Source organism: Aquarana catesbeiana, linkage group LG03, assembly GCF_042186555.1.
Source record: "Aquarana catesbeiana isolate 2022-GZ linkage group LG03, ASM4218655v1, whole genome shotgun sequence".
Classification (NCBI taxonomy): Eukaryota; Metazoa; Chordata; class Amphibia; order Anura; family Ranidae; genus Aquarana; species Aquarana catesbeiana.
In genome coordinates this window covers 503934601-503962506 of record NC_133326.1, presented here as the reverse complement: position 1 = coordinate 503962506, position 27906 = coordinate 503934601, and the positions used below count along the sequence as shown (strand labels likewise).

Genomic DNA, 27906 nt, shown 5'->3' with positions numbered 1-27906 from the left:
TCAATCCAGAATTATAAAAAGGGAATCAGCCATACTGAAGAAAGTTTTGGCCGAATAATAGACTCTCATAGCCTGAGCCACATCCAGGCAATAGAGGAAATTTCCTATTGGTGAACTTGAGCCAAACCGAGGGCTGGAAGAACAATGTCCTTGTTGAAGAAAGGCAAGAAGGATATCCTGGACCTCAGTACCACTTTGTCCCTATGCAAAACCTGAAAGGGTTCTTTGTAGGATAAAAATGCCATGTCAGATTCTGAGCTCTAACAGGAGATAACAGCGTTTTTTGAAGTGCAAAGAAAATCAGATTCAGATCACATCCACTTACAGGAGAACAGACGGGGGGGGGGGGGGCTAGATGGGAGACCCCCTGTACAAAGGTTTTCTTAAAACAGTGAGAGGCCAAAGGTCTCTGAAACAGAATAGAAAGGGCATAAACTTGACCTTTTATAGTGCCAACAGCCAAGCATTGTTCCACACCCCTGAGGACGCACGCTTGTGACGAAACGTCGGGCTGAACAAGGGACAAGTGACGTATTGTGAACAGAGGAGTGGCCGCCGTCTTGTTGGTAGGAAGCGCTGCACGTTTTTCTTTTTGCTTACGCCTGTATTTTATTCATTTAATGTGAGTTGTATACCTGGCCCTTTGTGAAATAAATTGCCATTTTTATGGATGTTTGTGCAATGAGATTATTCTTTCATCCCCCCATATGTAACCATTGAGGTGTTCCTGTGGAGTTTATCTCCCAGCCGGGGTTGGAAAAACACAGTCATCTCTGGTGGGTCTGTGAAAGAGGATTCCTTGCCCAGTTAGAGGACTATTTTGATGAATAGGAATTGTGGAACTGGCTCTTCAGAGGTTTGCTCAATGTGTATGTTCTATACACTGGCGGTAAGAGGCAGTCTTATTGGTGACGGTTCTCCTATTTTCCTATCTCACTGGAGGTTTCTGGATGGACTGCAATCTTTCATATCATTGATTGTATTTTTTATACATCTGTTCTATTGCCATTATGATTTAGCGCTACACCTATATCCTCCATTTTTTGTCATTGTATCCAGCAATATTGTGTTAGATGCTTTTGTGTTATTTTGTTTAGAGCGCAGCAATTTTTCTTCTTTTTCTATTGTTCCAGACCCAGCTGCAGAAAGAAGATTTGTCCCAAGAAACTAAGGTGGAAGGCCCAAGGTTTACAAGATTTACACTAAGTGAAGAAAGCCTTCCAAAAGATCCTGCAGTAATCTGAAACTCCTCACGGACAAGTTCAAGACTAGAGCAATTCAGAATCAGAGTTTCTGTGGCCAACAGGCAGAGGAACCAGTCACACCCCCGCTAAAGAGAACCTTGATGATTGGAACAGACTCTCGGAGTAGAGGACAACATGATCCCAGGCTGAAAACATCTGCATCAATGGGTACGCAAGCAACTGCAAAGTTGTTAGTAGTGTATGAGATGGATACATCCAGTACTCTAGTACCCTGGACTACCCCCCCCTTTACGATCAGACATGTTATGGCCCATATGGTGGTAAGGCAACAGAAGACTCAAGAGTACAAGGCAAGGTCTCAGGTATTCAAGAAAGGGGGGGGGGATTTGGGACTTTGAGTGAGATGTGTGTTAGACAAAATAAATTGCACAATAATGAGAAAGTTTATTCATATCACCCTTTGTTTATTTTGTTTTGGTGTGAGGTTCTCTGGTTGTCTTTACTACGCTTTTTCTGCTCATTTACTTTTACAAGTCTTGAATCCCTGGACAGGATTGGTCTGTCGTGTTCTCAGGATGTTGTACCCTACCACCTTTGTCTTGGTGTTCTCTGGTGGTCTTCGCTACACTTTTTTTCTGCTCCTTCACTATAGGCTCTGTGCCCTTTGTTAGTTATACCCCACACTTTTCATTGACCACATTTATTTTACATTTCACACAGATTGGAGCTGTTTTCAGGCATCATCATGCAGCTCACCATGGACACTTTCAATCTCTCCCCTCGAGTGTGGTGTTCTCCGCCTTGGCTGCCCGCAGCTGTACGCCCCCACAGCTCCCGGCAGGGATATTTCCCGGCTTTCCTCAACTATCAGGTTTTAGCATTCCATGACCAACTTTAGAGCTGATATGCAAGTCATTTTGGGGTGTGGTTTTCACCTCCCCCTAATCCTTATGTATTTTTTGGAGTAATTTGGAATATTTTTTATAGATAAGCATTCTGCACTTACTTCTGAAGGAGTGGAACTTTATCAACAAAACGCGTCAAGCTTTTAAATGCAGTTTTTTATTCACTCATGCATTTATATTATACCCTTATCTTTGATTTTTTGTATCATGTGCAATAATGGAATGTTCACATTTGTCTATTTTATGCCCATCAGCTGGTCATATCTGCTCTGTACCATGTCCCATGTGTATTTATATGAATAAACATTCTCATGATTGTGCAATTTATTTATTTTTGTCTAACACACATCTCACTCAAAGTCACAAATCCCCCCTTTTCTTAAGGATTAATAGGGATGGAGGTGTATGCTCGTTTGTACCATATACCTCATTTAAAGTCCCAAAAGTCCCCCCTTTTATACTAGGTCTCAGGTATTTATGAAACTCTGACAACTGGCAGATGAGAGTCAGATTGCCACACTTTAGGAAAAACAGGGGGGGGGGGGGGGGGGGGAGAAGCCTGGGCAGTAGTAGTCGTTGGCACTGCACAGAGTGATTAGGGTGTGTCCGGGCACATCTGGCAGCCCCCCTGCACATGCCTATGGTTTGCTTCAACTATAAAGTGAATCTGTCAGCAATTTTAAGGAGGATATCAGGGCACAGTCTACCCTCATCTGCCTTCTCTACATATGAAGCTGCATTACAGTGTGGCAAATGTCAGTGAATCACAAAACCCACTGCAGAAAATTACAAAAAGACATATTATTATGAAATGAATAGTGGCTCTAGTACTGATTTAATGTAAAATACCGTCATGATGCATATACAGTATCCATCTTTGGGATCTGGGACTGACTATCTAGGCGATTTAATAAGTATATCTCTGCTTAACTGCTAATTGCTCTCTGTTGGGTAGACCCATAAAAGAGACAGATGCATAGTACGACACATGCCCTCATGGACATAGGATGCAGTCAGTGAGCTACACTATATGCCTCCCTTTTTCAGGCAGATGAAATGCACTTTCTATTAATGCTATAGAACTTCTCAAGGGAATATAAAGCATCAATAGAAAAGCTTTTTATACATTCCTGACTATTATCTCAATACAGGCCTTGACACTTTATGAACATACAAAATGCAAACAGCTGTACAATAAGAAACAATCCATTACAGAAGACGTATTTAGGCCAATTTAACCTGGGGTTGGTGATCTCAAAGCCTTTAGCTGTCAGAAACGACTGGTTTAAACCAGGTCTATATTAGAGCTAAAGGTCAGCCAAATAAAGTGTGTATAAAGTATGTATGCAGTTACAAAACATACATGAGAAAAAATAAATAAAAAAACTGTCTTGCACAAAGCAATATTTGTATTTGTTCATTTTTTACTTTATGATACAGCATGCCGTATCTGGATTAATAAAGTCAGGTGTACTTTGTGAACTGTCCAATGTAATAATTCTACATAGATGATGAAATAATGCCTAGTAAAGCACATTAACACATCTGGTATACCTTTTGTGAACTGGCATCAGAGTGTAAAGGGCACTCTAGTGGATGGAGTAACTAATGGGGTAACAGAAACCAGTATTACAATGAACATTTACATTTCAATATACAATGCTTAACCACTTGCCGACCGCCTCACGCCGTCACCTGTATGTGATCTGCCTCCCGCGGGTGGGGGGTCCGATCGGAACCCCCCCAGTGCCCGAGGCGGTCGGCTTGTGACTGGGAGCAATGAGAGGTGAGGGGGAGACCATCCATTCCAGGCCCCCCCCCCTCGCGATCACTTCCAGCCAATCAGGTTCTTCCTCTGCTGCTGTATGCTAAACAGCAGCAAAGGAAATGATGTCATCTCTTCACTTCACTGTGAGTGCACAACACTACACACTCAGTAGAACATGCCAGGCACACAATACACCCCCGATCCCCCCCCCATCACCCCTCCCCCCCCCCCTGTCACACTGACACCAAGCAGTTTTTTTTTTTTCTGATTACTGCATTGGTGTCAGTTTGTGACAGTTAGTGTGTTAGGGCAGTTAGTGTTAGGCCCCCTTTAGGTCTAGGATACCCCCCAAATAAAGTTTTAACTCCTTGATCACCCCCCGTCACCAGTGTCACTAATCGATCATTTTTCTGATCGCTGTATTTGTGTCACTGGTTACGCTAGTTAGGGAGGTAAATATTCAGGTTCGCTGTCAGCGTTTTATAGCGACAGGGACCCCCCTATACTATCTAATAAATGTTTTAACCCCTTGATTGCCCCCTAGTTAACCCTTTCACCACTGACCACCGTATAACTGTTACGGGTGACGCTGGTTAGTTTTTTTTTTTTAAAGTGTCAGGGCACCCGCCGTTTATTACCCAATAAAGGTTTAGCACCCTGATCGCCCGGCGGTGATATGTGTCGCCCCAGGCAGCATCAGATTAGCGCCAGTACCGCTAACACCCACGCACGCAGCATACGCCTCCCTTAGTGGTATAGTATCTGAACGGATCAATATCTGATCCGATCAGATCTATACTAGCGTCCCCAGCAGTTTAGGGTTCCCAAAAACGCAGTCTTAGCGGGATCAGCCCAGATACCTGCTAGCACCTGCGTTTTGCCCCTCCACCCGGCCCAGCCCAGCCCACCCAAGTGCAGTATCGATCGATCACTGTCACTTACAAAACACTAAACGCATAACTGCAGCGTTCGCAGAGTCAGGCCTGATCCCTGCGATCGCTAACAGTTTATTTGGTAGCATTTTGGTGAACTGGCAAGCACCAGCCCCAGGCAGCGTCAGGTTAGCGCCAGTACCGCTAACACCCACGCACGCACCGTACACCTCCCTTAGTGGTATAGTATCTGAACGGACCAATATCTGATCCAATCAGATCTATACTAGCGTCTCCAGCAGTTTAGGGTTCCCAAAAACGCAGTGTTAGCGGGATCAGCCCAGATACCTGCTAGCACCTGCATTTTGCCCCTCCGCCCGGCCCAGCCCACCCAAGTGCAGTATCGATCGATCACTGTCACTTACAAAACACTAAACGCATAATGCAGCGTTCGCAGAGTCAGGCCTGATCCCTGCGATCGCTAACAGTTTTTTTTTGGTAGCGTTTTGGTGAAGTGGCAAGCACCAGCGGCCTAGTACACCCCGGTTGTAGTCAAACCAGCACTGCAGTAACACTTGGTGACGTGGCGAGTCCCATAAGTGCAGTTCAAGCTGGTGAGGTGTCAAGCACAAGTAGTGTCCCGCTGCCACCAAGAAGAAGACAAACACAGGCCCGTCGTGCCCATAGTGCCCTTCCTGCTGCATTCGCCAATCCTAATTGGGAACCCACCACTTCTGCAGCACCCGTACTTCCCCCATTCACATCCCCAACCAAATGCAGTCGGCTACATGAGAGGCATTTTTATGTCCTCCCGAGTACCCCTACCCAACGAACCCCCCCAAAAAAGATGAAGTGTCTGCAGCAAGCGCGGATATAGGCTTGACACCCGCTATTATTGTCCCTCCTGTCCTGACAATCCTGGTCTTTGCATTGGTGAATGTTTTGAACGCTACCATACACTAGTTGAGTATTAGCGTAGGGTACAGCACTGCACAGACTAGGCACACTTTCACAGGGTCTCCCAAGATGCCATCACATTTTGAGAGACCCGAACCTGGAACCGGTTACAGTTATAAAAGTTACAGTTACAAAAAAAAGTGTAAAAAAAAAAAAAAAAAAAAAAAAAAACAAAAAAAAAATATATAAAATTAAAAAAAATAGTTGTCGTTTCATTGTTCTCTCTCTCTCTCTATTGTTCTGCTCTTTTTTACTGTATTCTATTCTGCAATGTTTTATTGTTATTATGTTTTATCATGTTTGCTTTTCAGGTATGCAATTTTTTATACTTTACCATTTACTGTTTTATTGTTAACCATTTTTTTGTCTTCAGGTACGCAATTCACGACTTTGAGTGGTTATACCAGAATGATGCCTGCAGGTTTAGGTATCATCTTGGTATCATTCTTTTCAGCCAGCGGTCGGCTTTCATGTAAAAGCAATCCTAGCGGCTAATTAGCCTCTAGACTGCTTTTACAAGCAGTGGGAGGGAATGCCCCCCACCGTCTTCTGTGTTTTTCTCTGGCTCTCCTGTCTCAACAGGGAACCTGAGAATGCAGCCGGTGATTCAGCCAGATGACCATAGAGTTGATCAGAGACCAGAGTGGCTCCAAACATCTCTATGGCCTAAGTAACCGGAAGCTACGAGCATTTCATGACTTAGATTTCGCCGGATGTAAACAGCGCCATTGGGAAATTGGGAAAGCATTTTATCACACCGATCTTGGTGTGGTCAGATGCTTTGAGGGCAGAGGAGAGATCTAGGGTCTAATAGACCCCAATTTTTTCAAAAAAGAGTCACTACCTATTGCTATCATAGGGGATATTTACATTCCCTGAGATGACAATAAAAATGATTAAAAAAAAAAAAAAAAAAAATGAAAGGAACAGTTTAAAAAGAAGATAAAAAAAGCAAAAAAATAATAAAGGAAAAAAAAAAAAAAAAAAAGCACCCCTGTCCCCCCCTGCTCTCGCGCTAAGGCGAATGCAAGCGTCGGTCTGGCGTCAAATGTAAACAGCAATTGCACCATGCATGTGAGGTATCACCCTGAAGGTCAGATCGAGGGTAGTAATTTTAGCAGTAGACCTCCTCTGTAAATCTAAAGTGGTAACCTGTAAAGGCTTTTAAAAATGTATTTATTTTGTTGCCACTGCACGTTTGTGCGCAATTTTAAAGCATGTCATGTTTGGTATCCATGTACTCGGCCTAAGATCATCTTTTTTATTTCATCAAACATTTGGGCAATATAGTGTGTTTTAGTGCATTAAAATTTTAAAAAGTGTGTTTTTTCCCCAAAAAATGCGTTTAAAAAATCCCTGCGCAAATACTGTGTGAAAAAAAAAAAATGAAACACCCACCATTTTAATCTGTAGGGCATTTGCTTTAAAAAAATATATAATGTTTGGGGGTTCAAAGTAATTTTCTTGCAAAAAAAAATAAATAATTTTTTCATGTAAACAAAAAGTGTCAGAAAGGGCCTTGTCTTCAAGTGGTTAGAAGAGTGGGTGATGTGTGACATAAGCTTCTAAATGTTGTGCATAAAATGCCAGGACAGTTCAAAACCTCCCCAAATGACCCCATTTTGGAAAGTAGACACCCCAAGCTATTTGCTGAGAGGCATGTCAAGTCCATGGAATATTTTATATTGTGACACAAGTTGCGGGAAAAAGACAATTTTTTTTTTTGCACAAAGTTGTCACTAAATGATATATTGCTCAAACATGCCATGGGAATATGTGAAATTACACCCAAAATACATTCTGTTGCTTCTCCTGAGTACGGGGATACCACATGTGTGAGACTTTTTGGGAGCCTAGCCGCGCACAGGACCCCGAAAACCAAGCACCGCCTTCAGGCTTTCTAAGGGCGTAAATTTTTGATTTCACTCTTCACTGCCTATCAAAGTTTCGGAGGCCATGGAATACCCAAGTGGCACAAACCCCCCCAAATGACCCTATTTTGGAAAGTAGACACCCCAAGCTATTTGCTGAGAGGTATAGTGAGTATTTTGCAGACCTCACTTTTTGTCACAAAGTTTTGAAAATTGAAAAAAAAAAACATTTTTTTTTCTTGTCTTTCTTCATTTTCAAAAACAAATGAGAGCTGCAAAATACTCACCATGCCTCTCAGCATATAGCTTGGGGTGTCTACTTTCCAAAATGGGGTCATTTGGGGGGGTTTTGTGCCACCTGGGCATTCCATGGCCTCCGAAACTGTGATAGGCAGTGAAGAGTGAAATCAAAAATTTACACCCTTAGAAATCCTGAAGGCGGTGATTGGTTTTCGGGGCCCCGTACGCGGTTAGGCTCCCAAAAAGTCCCACACATGTGGTATCCCCATACTCAGGAGAAGCAGCTAAATGTATTTTGGGGTGCAATTCCACATATGCCCATGGCCTGTGTGAGCAATATATCATTTAGTGACAACTTTGTGCAAAAAAAAAAAAAAAGTGTCACTTTCCCGCAACTTGTGTCAAAATATAAAATATCCCATGGACTCAACATGCCTCTCAGCAAATAGCTTGGGGTGTCTACTTTCCAAAATGGGGACATTTGGGGGGGGGGGGGGTTGTGCCATCTGGGCATTTTATGGCCTTCAAAACTATGATAGGTAGTGAGGAGTGAAATCAAAAATTTACGCCCTTAGAAATCCTGAAGGCGGTGATTGGTTTTCGGGGCCCCGTACGCGACTAGGCTCCCAAAAAGTCCCACACATGTGGTATCCCCGTACTCAGGAGAAGCAGCTGAATGTATTTGGGGTGCAATTCCACATATGCCCATGGCCTGTGTGTGAGCAATATATCATTTAGTGACAACTTTTTGTAATTTTTTTTTTGTCATTATTCAATACTTGGGACAAAAAAAATTAATATTCAATGGGCTCAACATGCCTCTTAGCAATTTCCTTGGGGTGTCTACTTTCCAAAATGGGGTCATTTGGGGGGGGGGGGTTGTACTGCCCTGCCATTTTAGCACCTCAAGAAATGACATAGGCAGTCATAAACTAGAAGCTTTGTAAATTCCAGAAAATGTACCCTAATTTGTAGACGCTATAACTTTTGCGCAAACCAATAAATATACGCTTATTGACATTTTTTTAACCAAAGACATGTGGCCGAATACATTTTGGCCTAAATGTATGACTAAAATTGAGTTTATTGGATTTTTTTTTATAACAAAAAGTAGAAAATGTCATTTTTTTTCAAAATTTTCGGTCTTTTTCCGTTTATAGCGCAAAAAATTAAAAAACGCAGAGGTGATCAAATAACTTCAAAAGAAAGCTGTATTTGTGGGAAGAAAAGGACGCAAATTTCGTTTGGGTACAGCATTGCATGACCGCGCAATCAGCAGTTAAAGTGACGCAGTGCCAAATTGTAAAAAGTGCTCTGGTCAGGAAGGGGGTAAATCCTTCCGGGGCTGAAGTGGTTAAAACAACATTAAAAGGGGGAGGGAAAGGTTTGGGTCAGCGCTGGGCAAAAATATTGAACAGAGCAGGTACTGCAAGTATGGCATGTATGTTGCTTTTTTAAAAAATGACTTTACAATCAATCACTTTCAAGTAGAACTATAGGCAAAACTTTTTTTTCCCCATTTTGAATAGAGCAAGGCAGGGTTATAACCCCTGTCAGTTTTTTGTTTGCCATCTGTGTCCCATTAGGGAGATATACCTTCATTTCCTGTCCCATATCCAAAACAGGAAGCGAGAGGTAATCCCTCCAAAGTGAGGCAATCCCTTCGGGGTCCCCCAGGTCAGCAGAACTAGTGTCTGCATTGGAAGACTTACCCTGTATTACTCTTCCGGGGAACTTTTTCACTTTCAATGAGAATGGTAAACAGGACAAATAGAGAGAGTGAATCTCCTTAATGGGGGCACAGACAGCAATAATAACCTAATAGGTGTTCTAATCCACTCTATCCAACATTTTTTTAAAAAGTTTTGCCTTTAGTTACGCTTTAAGTTCCCTGGGAATAATTTCCTTGATCCTCTCCTACACCAAGTGGTTCCTTCTACCAATCTCCATGTAATTACAGGACACAGTAATGACATGGGGTTTGGCAGTGGGAGGCACTAATGGGTAGAGCAGGGGACCAAGGAGATTGACGTCCCCTGGAGGTTTCAGCTTTCCAGTGCTCTTGCATCTTGGGTGGCAGGAAAATTATAAACTCTTCTTTTGCAGCAGATAGTCCTGCTATGTGTTTTTTTTTTTACTGACAGGGTCCCTTTAAGGGTACATGTTAATGGTTTGGGGTCAATGTTATTTATTGCTTTACATTTTAAACTGTTTTACAGTGTTTTTTTTTTTTTTTATACACTATTCATGTACATACAGTCTTTGTTTTGCAAATAATCATTTCATTTTACAAGGAGGCTCCCAGAGCAAAGAGACAACTAGTCAAATAGTATCATTTTCACTTTCTGCATGGCCAACTTTAGTAGGCACTTATCCAGCCATCTAGTAGTGACAGTAATCTTGAGAAGCAAATTAGGGCAAGCCTAGCACTCGCACGCCTTGAAGGTCACTGTAAAAGTAGGGGCGCAGAAGCTGAAATTGGAGCAGACTTTGCTTTAATGGATGGAAAGACTGGAAGTGATGCAATGCACATTGTCAATATATAGGTCAAAGGGCATAGAGCTGCATATCAACCAAACTTAAATTGTACATCATAACATTTGCTCATCACTGCAACTTGAGAACAGCTGAAAGGATTGCGCAGAAATTGGCTCTGATTTACTACCATTTAGGGAGGATTAACACACACCAAGGAATGTTTTGATATATGGATTTGCCATAAAAAATTGCCGCAAAAAAATCAGACTGGTGGATTTAGAGACAATGCTAATAATCATAGGCAAATCAATGTCCTTGAAGAGAAGCACAGCTCTGGCAGCTGTTGGTTTGTGCAAGTTGGACGCCTTTGCCAACAATAATAGTGGTAAGAGAAATGTAGGCAGTAATACCATCATCCAGAAATTTAGATTCAAATGTATAAACATGTATATAGAAAAATATATAAAGTTTTATAAAACCCTTTATTTTTCTATATATGCGTTTATACATTTGAATCTACCTTAGTTTAACTTGTACCGAGATAGTCCAATTGCCCCTGTTCTCTGGGGAGTTTTGGTTGGGGACCAAACTTCCGATTTCTATATGCCTTTGCCTCTAAGGTGAATGCTTGTATCCTCTAATGTGCACAGCAACAGCGTCATAAATTACCATTTAAATGAACCCCTGGCAAATGAAGGTTATTACATAGCCCCACAAAATACAAACACCGACAGGATATTTTAGGAACAAGCCAGTAAAAGCCCAATGGGTATTTCTTTAGTTTTTGACAGTGTGGGGGGAGTTGAAACATCTGACAAGTCCTAATTGTTGGTTGTCCCCATAGGGGAGATTTCCACTTGTATCTCGCTGTGCTGTGCATCAGGTTTTAACAGGCAGGAGCAGAAGAGAATTCTCTCTAAAAAGTGAGCCTGATGGAGGCTCAAAAACCTTTTCACTCTATCCAAACTAAAAACAAAAAGTTTTGGTTGGAGTTAAAAAGACCCCAATACCAATCTAAAAAGCAAAGAAAAATCAAGTACGTTATTTAAAAAACTTTTCTTGCAATGTTTTTCCTTTTATAAATAATTTTTATTCGCTTGCAGGGTGCCTTTGAACTTGCAAAAAAAACAAGCTGACTATTCCAGCAAAGTCAACTCCCAAGCACGAGACTGTCTAATTATTTTCTTGCTGACCCAGCTCCTTTTTTTTTTTTTGACAAAGCAATATACTATATACTTGAAAAATTTCCTTTAATGCTCTGATTGCTGCCCATCTCCTTGAACAACTGCCTATATTCCCTGCATACTTTGCAGCTTTTCCTCTGCTCATTTTTTTTGGTTTACTTTGATTTCTAAGGGCCATAAACCGCTGAGAATGAGGGACACTTTAGGGAGGTAGTGACCTGCAGTGTGCATAAACCGTGGGTGTGGCTAAACTTCAGTGGGAGGGGCTAAAGTGATTGTAAATCACCCAGTAAAGGGACTAGCCTTTCATGATACATAGATGAAACAAATCCTCCTACGTAAGTTGTACCTGCAGCCCTCTCTCTACAACCACAGTCCAGAATTTATACAGCTTGTCCAAGCTTTCAAAAAGCAGGGGGTGGAGAGTCAAAGTTACACTCTACAGTGCGCAGTGAGGAGCGTTGAGAGCTGATTGAAGGGTAGGGACACACCCCCCTTTACACAGCACACAGGAACAGAGCTGAGGCTGTCAATAACAGGCTGTGTGGTGGAACTCCCCCCTCTGTCACCTGCTACAAGGAAGCCTAGGTTTTAAACAAAACCTAGGCTTCCTTGTACCTATAAAATATTTTTTGAATGCTGTGCCACAAGCAAGAATTTCACAGAAACATATAAACCTCAATACAAACATGAAACTCCTCCATTACATATAGTTTTGCACACGCAGAATAAAGAAAGAGAGCGAACAGTCTTAAGCATAGTACACACTATCAGTTTTCTTTTTTTTTTGTTATTCAACCCAGTGGGTTTAACGAAAAAAAAAAAATTGACAGCTCGGGTCGGAGCCGCTGTACTAATGATCCAACATTAATATAGCAATCTCCCATGCTGAACCATTGTGCCCCCCCCCCCCCCCACACACACACACACACTGGACCGGCTGCCATGCACACGGGCCGAATGTTAGCTGGTTTTTATTGAACTGGCCGAAGTCGCCCGACATTCAGCCCATGTGTACTAGGCTAAAGGTAAGGAAACCTTCATTAAAGTAGCTAGGGACAACTACCAGCAACTGTTCAGATAATGAACACTTTGGTATGAAATGTACAATATAGTGTACACAATGAGCAGTTCTGCTTTAATTCACCCTTTCAACAGTGTGTGACAACCTTGTGAAGACTTACAGAAAACGTTTGACCTCTGTCATTGCCAACAAAGGATATATAACAAAGTATTGAGATGAACTTTTGATATTGACCAAATACTTATTTTCCACCATAATTTGCAAATAAATTATTTCAAAAATCACACAATGTGATTGTCTGGATTTGTTTCCACATTTTGTCTCTCATAGTTGAGGTATACCTATGATGACAATTACAGGCCTCTCTCATCTTTTTAAGTGGGAAAACTTGCACAATTGGTGGCTGACTAAATACTTTTTTGCCCTACTGTATACTTTTCAACATTGTACTTCAATTATTTCTAGCCTAGTTTAAATCCTCTTCCTCCCATTCCACCCCCCCCCCCCCCGGGATAAATACTCCCCAATCGCACAAATCCTCTGCCACCCCCCAAATAATTCCACCCTGTACAACCCCCCCCCCCCCCCCCCCATTCCAGTACAACCCCCCCTTCCCCTCTCCAAATTCCCCCTGCAAAAATCCTCTTTTCTCCCAATTTCCCCTCCCACCACCACAAACTCCTCCTTTTAGTAAAAATTCTCTACAAATCTTCCCCCTCCCAACATTAATCCTTTCCCCACTACTAGCATAAGTCCCTTCCTCAGCACAACCTCCATCCTGACAAAACTTCCTCCACCCCCCCACCCACCCTGAATCTTCCTTCCATCCAAGCACAAATCCTCCCTCTTTCGCATTCCCCCTTCCCAGTACAAATCCCCTCCCCCAAATCTCCCCTCTCCAGCATAAATCCTCATCTACCCCCCCACCCCTTAGTCCTCTCCAGCACAAATTTCTTCCCCTAAATCCCTACCAGCTGAAAACTTCTCCCCACTTCTAGCACAAATCCTCCCACCGAAATACCCCCTCCCAGCAGAAACCCACCCCCAAACACAAATCCTCTCGTACAAATCCCCCACTCATTCCCCTTTTAGCAACCGTTCTTTCTCCTCCCAAAGCACCCCCTAGCACATATTTCCCCCCCCCAAAATCACTCCTTCCAGCGTAAATCTTTGTTACCTGTATTCCCATTCCCTGCACCCCTAGGTCGCTGTGTAGCTCTTTGCAAATCTCCATCCTAAACTATGTTGGTGCCTAAGAGGAGCCTATAGGAGGCTTTGGTTGGCTCTGCAGTAATTGCTACAAGCACCAAGCTGGAAGAGATGCTAACTGCCATAGAGGGGGCGATCGTGGTGGCTGGGACCCAAGGCACTTTGCAAGACATGTGGGGCATGTGTCCTGGGTACCCACGCTAGCCCGCTCCTGCCAGGCGAATTACTTTAACTTGTTCCAGCACTGTACTCCGAGATCCAGCCCAGATTTGCAGGATGCCAGGATTTGGTTAAAATCTCAGAATGATTCCACCGCATCCAGGATGGTTGGGAGGTATGTATATCTCATGGGGTACATTGCTGCCTGCAAGCAGCGATTTCTGCACTGAATGTGCCTCCTGAAACCGCTCCTCTGAGCAACTCTGTAGGTCAGACAGCAGGCCTAATAAAATGTGTGACAGCAGTGCATTGTCACAGTGCATAGTGAATATGTGTCACAGAATTTAAGTGAATATGTGAGATTCTCCAAAAATAATTCAAACTTAAGGATCATTCAGAATAATAGGAGTAGGCTAGAAATTATTGAAATACAATGTTGAAAAGTATACAGTGGGGCAAAAAAGTATTTAGTCAGCCACCAATTGTGCAAGTTCTCCCACTCAAAAAGATGAGAGAGGCCTGTAATTGTCATCATAGGTATACCTCAACTATGAGAGACAAAATGTGGAAACAAATCCAGACAATCACATTGTGTGATTTTTGAAAGAATTTATTTGCAAATTATGGTGGAAAATAAGTATTTGGTCAATATCAAAAGTTCATCTCAATACTTTGTTATATATCCTTTGTTGGCAATGACAGAGGTCAAACGTTTTCTGTAAGTCTTCACAAGGTTGTCACACACTGTTGCTGGTATGTTAGCCCATTCCTCCATGCAGATCTCCTTTAGAGCAGTGATGTTTTAGGGCTGTCGCTGGGCAACACAGACTTTCAACTCCCTCCAAAGGTTTTCTATGGGGTTGAGATCTGAAGACTGGCTAGGCCACTCCAGGACCTTGAAATTCTTCTTACGAAGCCACTCCTTCATTGCCCAAGCGGTGTGTTTGGGATCATTGTCATGCTGAAAGACCCAGCCACTTTTCATCTTCAATGCCCTTGCTGATGGGAGGTAGTTTGCACTCAAAATCTCACAATACATGGCCCCATTCATTCTTTCATGTACACGGATCAGTCGTCCTGTTCCCTTTGCAGAAAAACAGCCCCAAGGCATGATGTTGCCACCCCCATGCTTCACAGTAGATATGGTGTTCTTTGGTTGCAACTCAGCATTCTCTCTCCTCCAAACACGACGAGTTGTTTTTCTACCAAACAGTTCTACTTTGGTTTCATCTGACCACATGACATTCTCCCAATCCTCTTTTGGATCATCCAAATGCTCTCTAGCAAACGTCAGATGGGCCCGGACATGCACTGGCTTAAGCAGTGGGACACGTCTGGCACTGCAGGATCTGAGTCCCTGGCGGCGTAATATGTTACTGATGGTAGCCTTTGTTACGTTGGTCCCAGCTCTCCGCAGGTCATTCACTAGGTCCCCCCGTGTGGTACTGGGATTTTTGCTCACCGTTCTTGTGATCATTTTGACCCCACGGGGTGAGATCTTGCGTGGAGCCCCAGATCGAGGGAGATTATCAGTGGTCTTGTATGTCTTCTATTTTCTAATTATTGCTCCCACAGTTGATTTCTTCACATCAAGCTGCTTGTCTATTGCAGATTCAGTCTTCCCAGCCTGGTGCAGGTCTACAATTTTGTTTCGTGTGTCCTTCGACAGCTCTTTGGTCTTCACCATAGTGGAGTTTGGAGTGTGACTGTTTGAGGTGGTGTACAGGTGTCTTTTATACTGATAACAAGTTCAAACAGGTGCCATTAATACAGGTAATGAGTGGAGGACAGAGGAGCCTCTTAAAGAAGAAGATACAGATCTGTGAGAGACAGAAATCTTGCTTGTTTGTAGGTGACCAAATACTTATTTTCCACCATAATTTGCAAATAAATTCTTTCAAAAATCAGACATTGTGATTGTCTGGATTTGTTTCCACATTTTGTCTCTCATAGTTGAGGTATACCTATGATGACAATTACAGGCCTCTCTCATCTTTTTAAGTGGGAGAACTTGCACAATTGGTGGCTGACTAAATACTTTTTTGCCCCACTGTATATGATTTATATTTTAACTACGAATACACTTTAAAGTGTATGTTGCCATTTATTTTGCTATTCTGTTTTAAAATACCTAGACATTCGGCCTATTGGAAGTTATTTTATTTCTGGCTGAAATTATTATTTTTTTTTTTGGTTGGTGAACATTATCATGCTATGATATAAAAGTTAACTGTTAGCCAAAAGAATATACTACTATTTCCAGTCAGACAGATAATGCTCTAGCAATGATGTATCTAGGCACACCTACCACACAATTATTCCAAAGCCACATTTGCAATAAAGTTAAAACTATTTTACAAAACATATTAACAGCTGCTATCTAGAAAACTGCTAAAGTGCCGCTGTCTGGTGACATAGATGATGGTGAAAAGCATAATATAACAATTATAAAGGCTGTGTATAAATTCATGTTAAGAAATAACCATTGATTTAGTCTTAAAAAGATATATAAAATTAAAAACAATTCAAGACAAGACAAACTTACAGGTTATACAAACCAGAGCTGCCCTCACACTCAGATCCACCAATAGTGCCCAGCGGTCAGACACTCTAAAGGTGGCAGTGGGGACTATGATTTCTGCAGCAACATAGAATTGTAATGCAAATGTGATAAAGATCCCAAAGCAATACAGCAGTTTCACAGATTGGTATAGCCTGTGAGAGAGACAGAAAAAAAGTGAGTGAGCCCAGGATACCAAAAAAGCGCTTTTCCTACTTATGCTTTTCAAACTGAACATTTTTTTTATTTTTCATTAAAGGTATTCTTTATTGAAGAAGAACCCAGTTCTTCAAGTTTTATACAACAGAAGAAAAGCAAAACAAGACAATGTGGCATGCAGTATAGGAAGCATTATAAAACAATCCTCAATCCACTTGTTAAAAATGTGGTTGGTGTAATTTTCCAACATGACCTTGAAATGGTACTAAAGGCAAAATAAAAAATGACATACATACAGTGGGTAAGATAAGTATTGAACACGTCACCATTTTTCTAGGTAAATGTATTTCTAAAAGGTGCAAGTGGCATGAAATTTTCATCAAATGTTGATAACAACCCATGCAATCCATACATATAAAGAAACCAAAACAAATAAGTTCAGAAAGTTATGTGTAATAAAATGGAATGACAGGGAAAATTATTGAACACATGAAGAAAGGGAGGTGCAAAAAGTCATGGAAAGCCAAGACACCAGTTAAAATCTATCAGTAATTAGCAAGCAATCCTGCCCCTTGTCAGTACACATTAATATCAGCTGGTTCAGTCTCAACTGATGGCCTATAAAAAAGGTGTCTCATTACCAAGGTGTCACACAAGAAACATCTCATGATGGGTAAAAGTAAAGCGCTCCCTCAAGACCTTCGCAACCTTATTGTTGCAAAACATACTGAAGGCATTGGTTACAGAAGGTTTTCTAAACTTCTGAATGTTTTAACAAGCACTGTTGGCCATAATCCGGAAGTGGAAAGATCATCATTTCACCATAAACCGCCCACAATCAGGTGCTCCTTGCAAGATTTCTGATAGAGGAGTGAAAAGACTTATCAGAAGAGTTGTCCAAGAGCCAAGGAACACTTGGAGAGCTTCAGAAAGACCTGGAATTAGGAGGTACAATTGTTTCAAAGAAAACAATAAGTAATGCACGCAACCGCTATGTCCTGTATGCAAGCTCACCACACAAGACTCCATTGCTGAAGAAAAAGCATGTTGAAGCTCGTGTAAAGTTTGCTGCACAACATTTAGACAAGCCTGTGAGATACTGGGAGAAAAAATTGTCTGGTCAGATGAGACCAAAATTGAACTCTTTGAATGCCATAATACACACAATGTTGGGAGGTCAAATGGCACTGCACATCACCCCAAAAACACCATACCAACAGTGAAGTTTAGAGGTGGGAACATCATGGCTGTTTTTCAGCATACTGGCAAACTTCATATCATTAAACGAAGGATGAATGGAAAAATCTACCAAGACATTCTTGATAAAACTCTGCTGCCATCTACCAGGATGATGAAGATGAAACAAGGGTGAACAATTCAGCAAGACAATGATCCCAAACACAAAGCCAAGGAAACTCTCAATTGGTTTTAAAGAAAGAAAATAAAGCTGTTAGAATGGCCCAGCCAATCAACTGACTTGAATCCAATAGAAAATCTATGGAAAGCACTAAAGATCAGAGTTCACAGAAGAGGTCCATGGATCCAGGGCCGTCTTACTGAGCGGGCACCCCTGGGCACTGCCCAGGGACCCCAGGTTCACCTGGGGCCCCATCAGAGCTAGACAAATATAAGTAGCAGTGGGGCAAGGGAGTCTGGCTTAGGCAGTCCGGCAGGCAGGGCAGCCATCAGGGGAGTACAGAGCCCATACACTAGCAAGGGGCCTGAGTGTCTAGAAGGGCCCGGCTGTCCGGCAGGAATGGGAGAAGGCAGGGGCGGGTGCACGAGAGCGCCATGGCTGCGCTGGCTTTCGGAATGTGTGCGAGTGTCATTGAGCTGAAATCGGGCTCTTTGCTGCCCCCTCTGGTAAATTCCTGCATGTGCACCCCTCATGTGTCCTGCACAAGAGCTGGGACAAGGAACACCACCTAACAAGTAAGGGCTGTTCTACAAGTGAAGGGGGCGGTTGTGTGTATGTGTGCCTGTGTACATGTGTGTGTGTGCGTGTGCCTGTGCACATATGTGTGCGACTGAGTACATGTGTGTGTGTCCCTGTGTACATGTCTGTGTGTGTGCCTGTGTACATATGTGTGCCTGTGTACACGTGTGTGTGCCTGTATACGTGTGTACACATGTGTGTGCCTGTGTGTGTGTGTCTGTGTACAGGTGTGTGTCATATATATACACACACACACATACGAGGGAGGATGAGACCGTACAGTGGGGCTGAGAGTGTACAGGTGTGAGGGGGGCTGACGGCGTACAGGTGTGAGGGGGGCTGACAGTGTACAGGTGTGTGAGGGGGGCTGACAGCGTACAGGTGTGTGAGGGGGGCTGACAGCGTACAGGTGTGAGGGGGCTGACAGCGTACAGGTGTGAGGGGGCTGACAGCGTACAGGTGTGAGGGGGCTGACAGCGTACAGGTGTGAGGGGGCTGACAGCGTACAGGTGTGAGGGGGGCTGACAGCGTACAGGTGTGAGGGGGGCTGACAGCGTACAGGTGTGAGGGGGGCTGACAGCATACAGGTGTGAGGGGGGCTGACAGCATACAGGTGTGAGGGGGGCTGACAGCATACAGGTGTGAGGGGGGCTGACAGCATACAGGTGTGAGGGGGGGGCTGACAGCATACAGGTGTGAGGGGGGCTGACAGCATACAGGTGTGAGGGGGGCTGACAGCATACAGGTGTGAGGGGGGGGCTGAGAGCTCGTACAGGTGTGAGGAGGGCTGAGAGCGTACTGGTATGAGGAGGGGCTGAGAGCGTACAGGTGTGAAAGGGGCTGAGAGCGTACAGGTGTGAGGGGGGGCTGAGAGCGTACAGGTGTGAGGGGGGGTTGAGTGCGTACAGGTGTGAGGGGGGGTTGAGTGCGTACAGGTGTGAGGGGGGGCCAAGTGCATACAGGTGTGAGGGGGGCCGAGTGCGTACAGGTGTGAGGGGGGCCGAGTGCGTACAGGTGTGAGGGGGGGCTGAGTGCGTACAGGTGTGAGGGGGGCTAGGAACGTACAGGTGTGGGGGGGGCTGAGAGCGTACAGGTGTGAGGGGTGGCTGTCTGTTCTTGAGTCCCACCTATAACTTTTTTTTTTTTTTTAACCTGGTGATTTTTTCCATATTTAGTTAACAGACCAGGCTGTGCAGCAAATATGGAAGTTAAGAGTGTTGAGACAAACCATTTTAATATGGACAGGAATGCTTACAATGGTCAGTTTTTATTCATTTAGTTAAAACCTTTTCCAAAAAGGAAAGAAAACTTCCTGTAACTGCTTAAAAGAGTTAGCTGAAGTTAGGCTTTAATTTGTTAGTCACCTATGTAAAGCCCACCTTAAGCCTGCCAGAGATGGTTCAAATATCAGTCATTTCAGCTAGTACCGGCTGAGATTCAAACCATTAATGGGCAGGCTGAACGCACCAAAGTCAATCCATCGACTTACTTGGGTACAACCACCACCTCAGATTTTCGGCATGCAATTATTTCCAGTGGCTATAATCCCTGTGTTCTCCCAGCAGGGTCAGCTCCCCTCAATTCAGCACATTTGGTGTCAACAAGTCAAAGTTTAAATGCCAACTTGAATTTGGGCAAAAAGCTCACCTTCTCCCCCTGTCTGGGGGCTGGCCCTACATATCCTATGGATCAGAGTGCCGTTCGTTCCGTTTACAGCTGGTCCAGGCACTGGATTGAGCCCAAATTTACAGTCAGGATTCAGCCAGCAGCCTGGCTCGGCCTCTCAGCAAGCCGCTGGGAGACAAAGCCAGTCGTTCTGCCCCTGCACAGCCCAGGGCACCAATGAGTGCTAGAAGGGCAGAGCAAAGAACCAGTGACTTATAGTCACCGCTCTCTGCTCAGAGTGGAGGGGAAAAATGATCAATCAGCATTGTTTGATCGCTCAGCTCTCAGTGTAGAGAAGGTGGGGGACAGATGAAGCATCAGATCGATGCTGCATCCACCTAGGTGAGTATAATTTTTTTTTGGGAAACTCATACATCTCTTGTAAACATATTCCTTTTCTTTAGTCACACATGCCACAAGGTCCTTTTTCTTCTCTTTTTCCTTTTAGAAGTGGACAGTCCCACCAAAAGACTAGTATCATAAGCAGCAGGGAGCAATAAGTCTTCAAGGAACAGCATAGGAGAGGATGTGAGTATTGCAGTAAAAGTTGCCTTTTTTCTGTTTTAGCACCTGCTGTAAATGTAAATTTTCTTTTTATTTATGTGAAACAGGGTTTCAAAAAGGAGTTTGAATGCATTTAACCTGTACTGAAAAATACAGCATAATTAAGGTTCCTTGTGTGCAAGATCTGTAACTGCATAACCATTTATGTTGCACTTAAAATAAAGAAAGATCAACCTTTTATAGAGAAGACCCAAAGTGCAATTTTTAACTTTACTACTATATTTTACAGACAGATAGATAAATACATAGACAGGTAGAGATGGACACGGTGTCCATCTAACTTACCAGCAATTTGGTAAATTCAGAGTAATGCTGGGCTGTATCATGGAGCCAAAACGCAAGTACCCAAGCGTACCCATGCTGATGTAAAGAACAGTGACGATAGCCATGCCAACATACAACACAATAGGAAATTGATGGGGGATCTTCATCTTATTCTCCAAAGGTAGAATCTGGAAATGAGAAGAATGACTGTAGTATATGCCATACAGATTATAGAATGGTCTGGTTTTATTTTTTTGATTGGTAGAATTTTAACAGAGTTCCTCAACAGCTGACAATTTGTGATAATTCAAAATACTAACCATAACATACAAGACCATCCACAACATCGACCCCAGCTACATCACCAACCTCATCTGCAGATATCGGCCAAATCATCCTCTCAGCTCCTCCCAGGACTTCCTGCTCTCTAGTTCCCTTGTTACCTCCTCCCATGCTCACCTCCAGGACTTCCCCAGAGCCTCTACCATCCTCTGGAACTCCATGCCCCAGTATATCCAGTCAGCTACTACGCTGTCCATCTTTGGGCGATCCTTGAAAACTCATTCATTTAGGGAAGCCTACCCCACCTCCACCTAAGAACTGTACCATTAGATCATCCCCTGCAACAATTACCTTTTGTATCACCTCCCCCTCCCTTTATATTGTAGGTTCCATGAGCAGAGCCCTCCTATTCTATCAGTATTGAACTGTATAGTAATGGTACTGTCCCAAATTAATATTGTAAAGCGCTGCGTAAACTGTTGGCGCTATGTAAATCCTGTATAATAATAATGCACAACTTGTTAAATGGCAACTAAACCACCAGACTAAGAATAGTGAAGCTATAAAAACAAAAAAGCACAAAGCACATGGGACTGTGTAGAAAATCACTTTAACTGAAACGCATATAAAAATGAATAGCTATACTTAGGGCTTGTTTACACTTGCTTCAAAACATGGCATCGAACATGCTTTTTTAAAGCTCTCTGAACACCAGTCAAAGCACCTCATGCTAAATAAAATGATTAGCTTACAATCCTGTTTACACCTAGCATTTGCTTTGCTTCATGTCAAAAGTGTATACCCCATGTTGCTTTAGTGGTGCTTCAAATTGTCTTCAAAGCCTCCATAGAAGTCTATGACAAAGCTTGCTTGAAGCAGCTGCAGCTTTTGAGAGGCTTTAATTCAGCTTTAGATTTGCTTTGTTTTGTGGATATTGCAGGTGTGAGATATCAACACACACACACACACACACACACACACACACACACACACACACAGGGCATCTGTCAAGCTTTATTAAAGCTTCAAAAAAGCACCACGAAACATTAAAAACACACAAAAAAACATGTTGAGGCAGTAGGCACTTTAATGTGTGTTGAAATCGAAGCATGTGTAAATGAGCCCTTAAAGTTTCAAAACTTGATTTGCACATGTCACTGGGCATATGCCCAGACCAATGATCCTTTTGTGCAAATGTTAAGCTTATGCCTCTAAAGTGCTAGCCCGGGGACTGAGGGTTGCAGAGAGAGACAATGATCTCTGCAGGGAAACTCAAACCTTGGGAGCTCCTCACCAATATTAACTGAACAGAGTACCCATGGGGAGGAATAACAGGCACTCTGAAATAGCAAAACTTTAGCCGACATGTTTTTGGGGCCTGTTGATAAGTGGGTTGTTTTTCAAGGCTATAGCCAAGTTTTTTTTCATATAACAACGGTGGCAAATAACACCCCTGAATGGATCCTGAAAAGAATTTCATAAGACTTTATCTGAGCTAACGGGTAATAGTAAAGGGATAAAATGTTTAACATATTGGGTTGTTTGCCTCTTTAATCATATTACCCAAAATGTATGAACAAAGAAAACGAATTTGACAAAAGCTGCTACTGGAAGGCTCAAGAATCCGTCACATACAGTATTACAATAGAATTGTTAATCCCTACAGTGAAATAAAGATGAATCAATAGGCCCAACAACTGAAAGCATTTACCATTCAAAGCTTTAAACTTTTACCTTGCTCATACAGTTTTCAAGATGGTAATTCAAAAATACAGTTTTTTTCAATAATTTGTGCTTGCATTTTTTTTAGATCCCATGTGATCATTTTTTTAGGATAAAATTCAAAGAGAGACAATTGTCAGGGCTGAAAGTGTTTTTTTCTATATGGCTATAGTACTGGTCTATTTTTTTTTTTTTTTAACTTTGTCCACAAAGAAGCGTGCAAGAAAAAAAAAAAAATCGATCACATTTGTGTAACGTACATTATATTCTTCAATTACACTCTAGTTATTTCAACCTTACCTGCATTTCTACCTGAACTAAATGAATGCAGATACTGCTGTAATATTTACTTTTCAGGAGCATTGGGGTTCCTCAAGTAGCTGGTGTTCTGAGACGTGCAGACAGAAATACAGAGTTGGGTCTCACAACCTGCTCATCCGATCAGTGCTTATGCTCCTGTCAAATTAATTTGCTCAATATTCTGATTGCAATTTGAATTAAAGAGACAGTAAAGAACACCAGCATTAGAGAGCTACATTAAAGCGGAGATCCACCTAAAAGTGGAACTTCTGCTTTAAGGACTCCTAACCCCCTGACATGCCACATTTGGCATATCATTTTTTTGGGGGGGGGGGGGGTACCTAGTTTTGACAGGTACCCAGCTTCCACTTCCACTTCCTAGGTGACTGTTCCTCTCCCCCTCCCTTCCTGCAATCTTCTAGGACACGTCACAGAACATTGCTCGGTCATTCAGGACATGCAGCGCGACATGTGACATCCTGGCTGTGAGGCAACAAGCTGTCACAGCTGGGTGCCCACACTGGTGATGCCGACGCCGGGGACAGGACCGAGGCTTTGGGCAGCCGCATCACTGGACCGTGGGACAGGTGAGTGTGGGTTTATAAAAAGTCAACAGCTACACTTTTTTGTAGCTGCTGACTTTTAATAAACAGAAAAACTAGTGGAACACCGCTTTAATTTAGCTGCATCACTTTCTAGATCAAGTCTAGAGTCTATATGTCATAGCTAGCTCTGAACAAACCCTCAGAGCCAATAGCTACACCTGCAAGCTGAATACTATAGCACATTTTTGTCAAAAGGCTAAATAACCAGGGTACTTTTGACAAGAACAGAATGGCAAGAATCCAAGATACAGGCATACACTCACTTTACGTACACTCGTGAATACGGACATACCCGCTAATGTACGTAAAGTGCCTCACAAGTACAAACATTCCTGCGTCATGCAGCCACAGTATAAGGAGCTGAAGCTCTGAGCATGTAGCCCTGTTCCAGTGTGCTCTTCCTGTATCTTGGCCACCTCTCCACTTCCGGTGACATCAAATCCGCTCGGTGGTTCTTCCGGCTTCCCTGTCAGCCACAGAATGCCATCCAGCCTCTTCACAGCACCAGTGTCCTCTGTGCACAGCACGATGTCTAGGGGATGGATTGGAGCGGCCCCTCTTGCATCAGATGAGTATATTTACATGTGAGTGCTCCCCTGACAACCCCACTACAGCCCCCGACGCCAACACTACAGCCCCCGACGCCAACACTACAGCCCCCGACGCCAACACTACAGCCTAGAAGTAAAAAAAAAAAAAAAAAAAAAAAAGGTATTGCTTCACTTTAAGTACATTTTCGTTTTACATACATGCTCCGGTCCCATTGTGTACTTAAAAGTGGGGTATGCCTGTAAATATTTCTTAAACAGAGATATTTCTTCCACAGAAAGCAGAAACATGCCCTTTAGGTAAATAATAACTGTCTTCTCAAAATAACTAAAAATGGGAATATTATGCACAATGAATCTGTTCATTATAACTTCTTAGTACATAGCACTGCAAGGGGATTGTGTGCTTCATATATGTGCAGGGAGCAGACAACACCTGGTCCCTCACACACAATTGCCACCACCCCACACCTTCTGTCTAAGATGCCAGGTTGTCAAATCCCCTGCTGCGGCCGGTGTATTAATTTCCTCCCACTGCCCGCAGACTTCCTTCCTCTAGGTGCTGGATCTGATGAGTACAGCACGCTCTTCTTACTGCGCTCTGCCTAGCTGGAAGACAAAAAACTTGCCCCAGGCCACGAGCCCGATGTGGCCAAGTTGGGAGGGGGCAGAGCCTAAGCATCAGATTGCCTGAATTGTGGGATCATGGCCCGGCTCACATATAGTATATCTACCTGGGGGAAACCGTGCCAGAATTTTATTTCCAGTCACCCTGGATACTACATACACCTGTGAGGACTCCAGACTAAGGTCAGGCCTCCAGAGGCTGCATTTCATTACCCAGGTGCCTGTCTGTGCCCTCTGCCCTCCTCAGCTTCTGGTTCAAGTCCAGGGTGATCACCAGCAGCCCAGGGCCAGCATTTTAAGCATGAGTCCCTAAACCCTCTCGTCTCTCCCCTTGCTTGCCTTTTGAGGTTCCTTATTTCCTCTCCATGAACACGTAACCCTTGATGTGCCATTCCATTGTCCTGAGGATCACCTCCCCTTGCTGTGCCATATTAACGCTCTGAGGATCATTTTTCCTTGTCATGCCCTATTGTTGCCCATTGTACTATTTCCCTTTTGCTGTGCCATATTTGCTCTCAATGGACACTTAACGCATGCGGCGTCTATTACTGCCCTGAGGATAGTCTCCCCTTGCTGGGCCATATAGCTACCCAAGAACTATTTATCCATGCTGTGCCCATTGTTACTCCATGAACTGTTTATTCATGCTGTGCCCATTGCTACTCCGTGAACTGTTTATCCATGCTGTGCCCATTGCTACTCTGTGGACTCTCTCCCAGTGCTGTGTTCTAATGCCATCCCTCCCGTACCCCCAGTTCCTCAATAAACGCCCATGCGCTAGGTTCTATGCGACTTGCCTCAGTGTGCTCTCTCCCTGCGCTCCTAGTGTGTCACAGAAGCAAATATACATACAATAATAAAATAAACACCAACACTCAATCTGCAACAATACCAGGAAAATTCCAGAATGTGCAAGAAACTACACATATATAACCTTCCTATTAAGCTACAATGAAATGTCAAGCTCCAGTGATGTCTTAAAGAGCTGTTAACTTTACGCACTGAGGCCAATGACCTTTCAATTATAAGATTGCTGCAATTAACATACAATTAGCTGCCCAGTTACGTAGATGTCAATAAATTGTATGTTTAGACATGTATTGCCCAAAACAGTGACCTCTCAGAAGCCTTGGAGTGCCTTGGATTCTGCCATTGCACAATGTGGAGAATTTCACCCCATCATCTTGCAGGTTAACCTGCTTCACTCAGAATTCATCGGTATAATCTGACATCAATATACTTAATGTCCAACTAAACAGCCAAGAAGCAGATGCTTAGTTACCTTTGTATAGATCAAATTTACAAATTGCAGATTTTATCCTTTAGCAAGTCTTTAGTGACAAGTGATCATCATTTAGAAGATTCTGTAATCTGTCAGAGTATATATAAGCGCATAAATAGGCCACATTCCTTGTATGACATCACCCATTTGCTCTACTGATAGTAGACACTATACCAAATCCAGTTAATGAAGGTAAAAAAATCAGGATAATTGAATTATGTAATTTACACTGGATTATTAACAGCAGGAGGCCTTATAATAAATGTAATGAAGGTTCTTCTAATACCGATAAACATTAACTTCCATCGTGATGGCACCTTTGTGCTTATTAAAAACCTCAATGTAGATGTTGTATGTAGTCATACTGTGAAGCAGATCCAACCAGCATGCAGGGGTGATCAGTGTTAAAGAGGATTCCTGGCAAGCTGGAATAAAAACTGAAGCAGGAAGCTTTGCTACTACAGAGGTAAGCATGAAGCTAGGGTGGAGGATGTTATGGCAAGTAAGATCAGGTGGGATACGAAGAATTACAGGACTTTCTTTTAAAGATAAAGTTGCCCGTTAAGTTCAATTTTAGGTACCTGATTTTACCTAAATATCAACCAAAATGGTTACCTGGATTGATGACACTGTACCACTAAATTTATACTTGATACATGGTTAGAGTTCATCTAACTATCCGCGTCTCTATTCTTTACGAATGTCTTATTCACACTGTAATACATTTTGTGTGGCCATGATGCTGCACTTTAATGTTTCTGTTGTGAACTTTAAAGCTGAGTTCCAGTCTTTTTTTTTTTTATTTTTACACATGTCCAATGCCACCCCAGTGTATCGTGCTAAATGGATTTTAAATGTCTTAAATGTTCTAAATACCTTTTTTATATATTGATAACATCATTGGTCGACTCCCACAGACTCCTGGGATATCGGCGTCATCTATCCCAAGAGTCTTTGGGAAGCCCTATAAAATCATGGGGTATTTGAATACATGACAGCCTGCAATCAAATGCACTGCACAGTGTCATTACTGCACACAATCGGGAGGTGCATGCTAAGTAGTCAGTTGCACAGAGTCCCGGAAAAAGATACATGCGGGCTTCAGACACACACATCATAGATGGCCACCCACCTGCTCCCGAGATCAGGTACATTTTGAAAGACTTAAAGTAATTGTAAAGATTTGTGGTTTTTTTTTTTTAAATAACAAACATGTTATACTGACCTGCTCTGTGCAAGGGTTTTGGCCCCAACTCTTAATCGAGTGCTCCCACGGAAAGCCGCTCTCCATTGGGGCACTCGTGCGGGCAGTATTCTAATTTAAATGTACAAGTAATAGCAATCACGGGGGACCTTTTTAAAAAAAAAAATTATGGGGACTGGAGCTCCGCTTTAAACTGCAATGTTTTTTTGGGGTTTTTTTGCACTTTTTTTGTACAAACGTTAGAAACGATTCTACCTGTTTAAAAAAAAAATCAAAATAATGTACAGTAGATTTCAGAATGGGAGAGAGAAGCAGC

The 27906-nt window shown here is 42.9% G+C and overlaps 1 protein-coding gene across 4 annotated transcripts in view; it reads right to left on the bottom strand.

The window, feature by feature from the left end:
• LOC141132560 (proton-coupled amino acid transporter 1-like) overlaps positions 1 to 27906 on the bottom strand; it is a 139976-nt gene that overhangs the window by 19624 nt on the left and 92446 nt on the right. For all 4 annotated transcript variants that reach the window (XM_073621121.1, XM_073621120.1, XM_073621119.1 and 1 more), the window contains 2 exons: positions 21042 to 21208; positions 16418 to 16587 (listed from right to left, as the gene is read on the bottom strand). In XM_073621121.1, coding sequence (XP_073477222.1) covers positions 16418 to 16587; positions 21042 to 21208 — 337 coding nt within the window. The remainder of the gene's footprint in view (positions 1 to 16417; positions 16588 to 21041; positions 21209 to 27906) is intronic.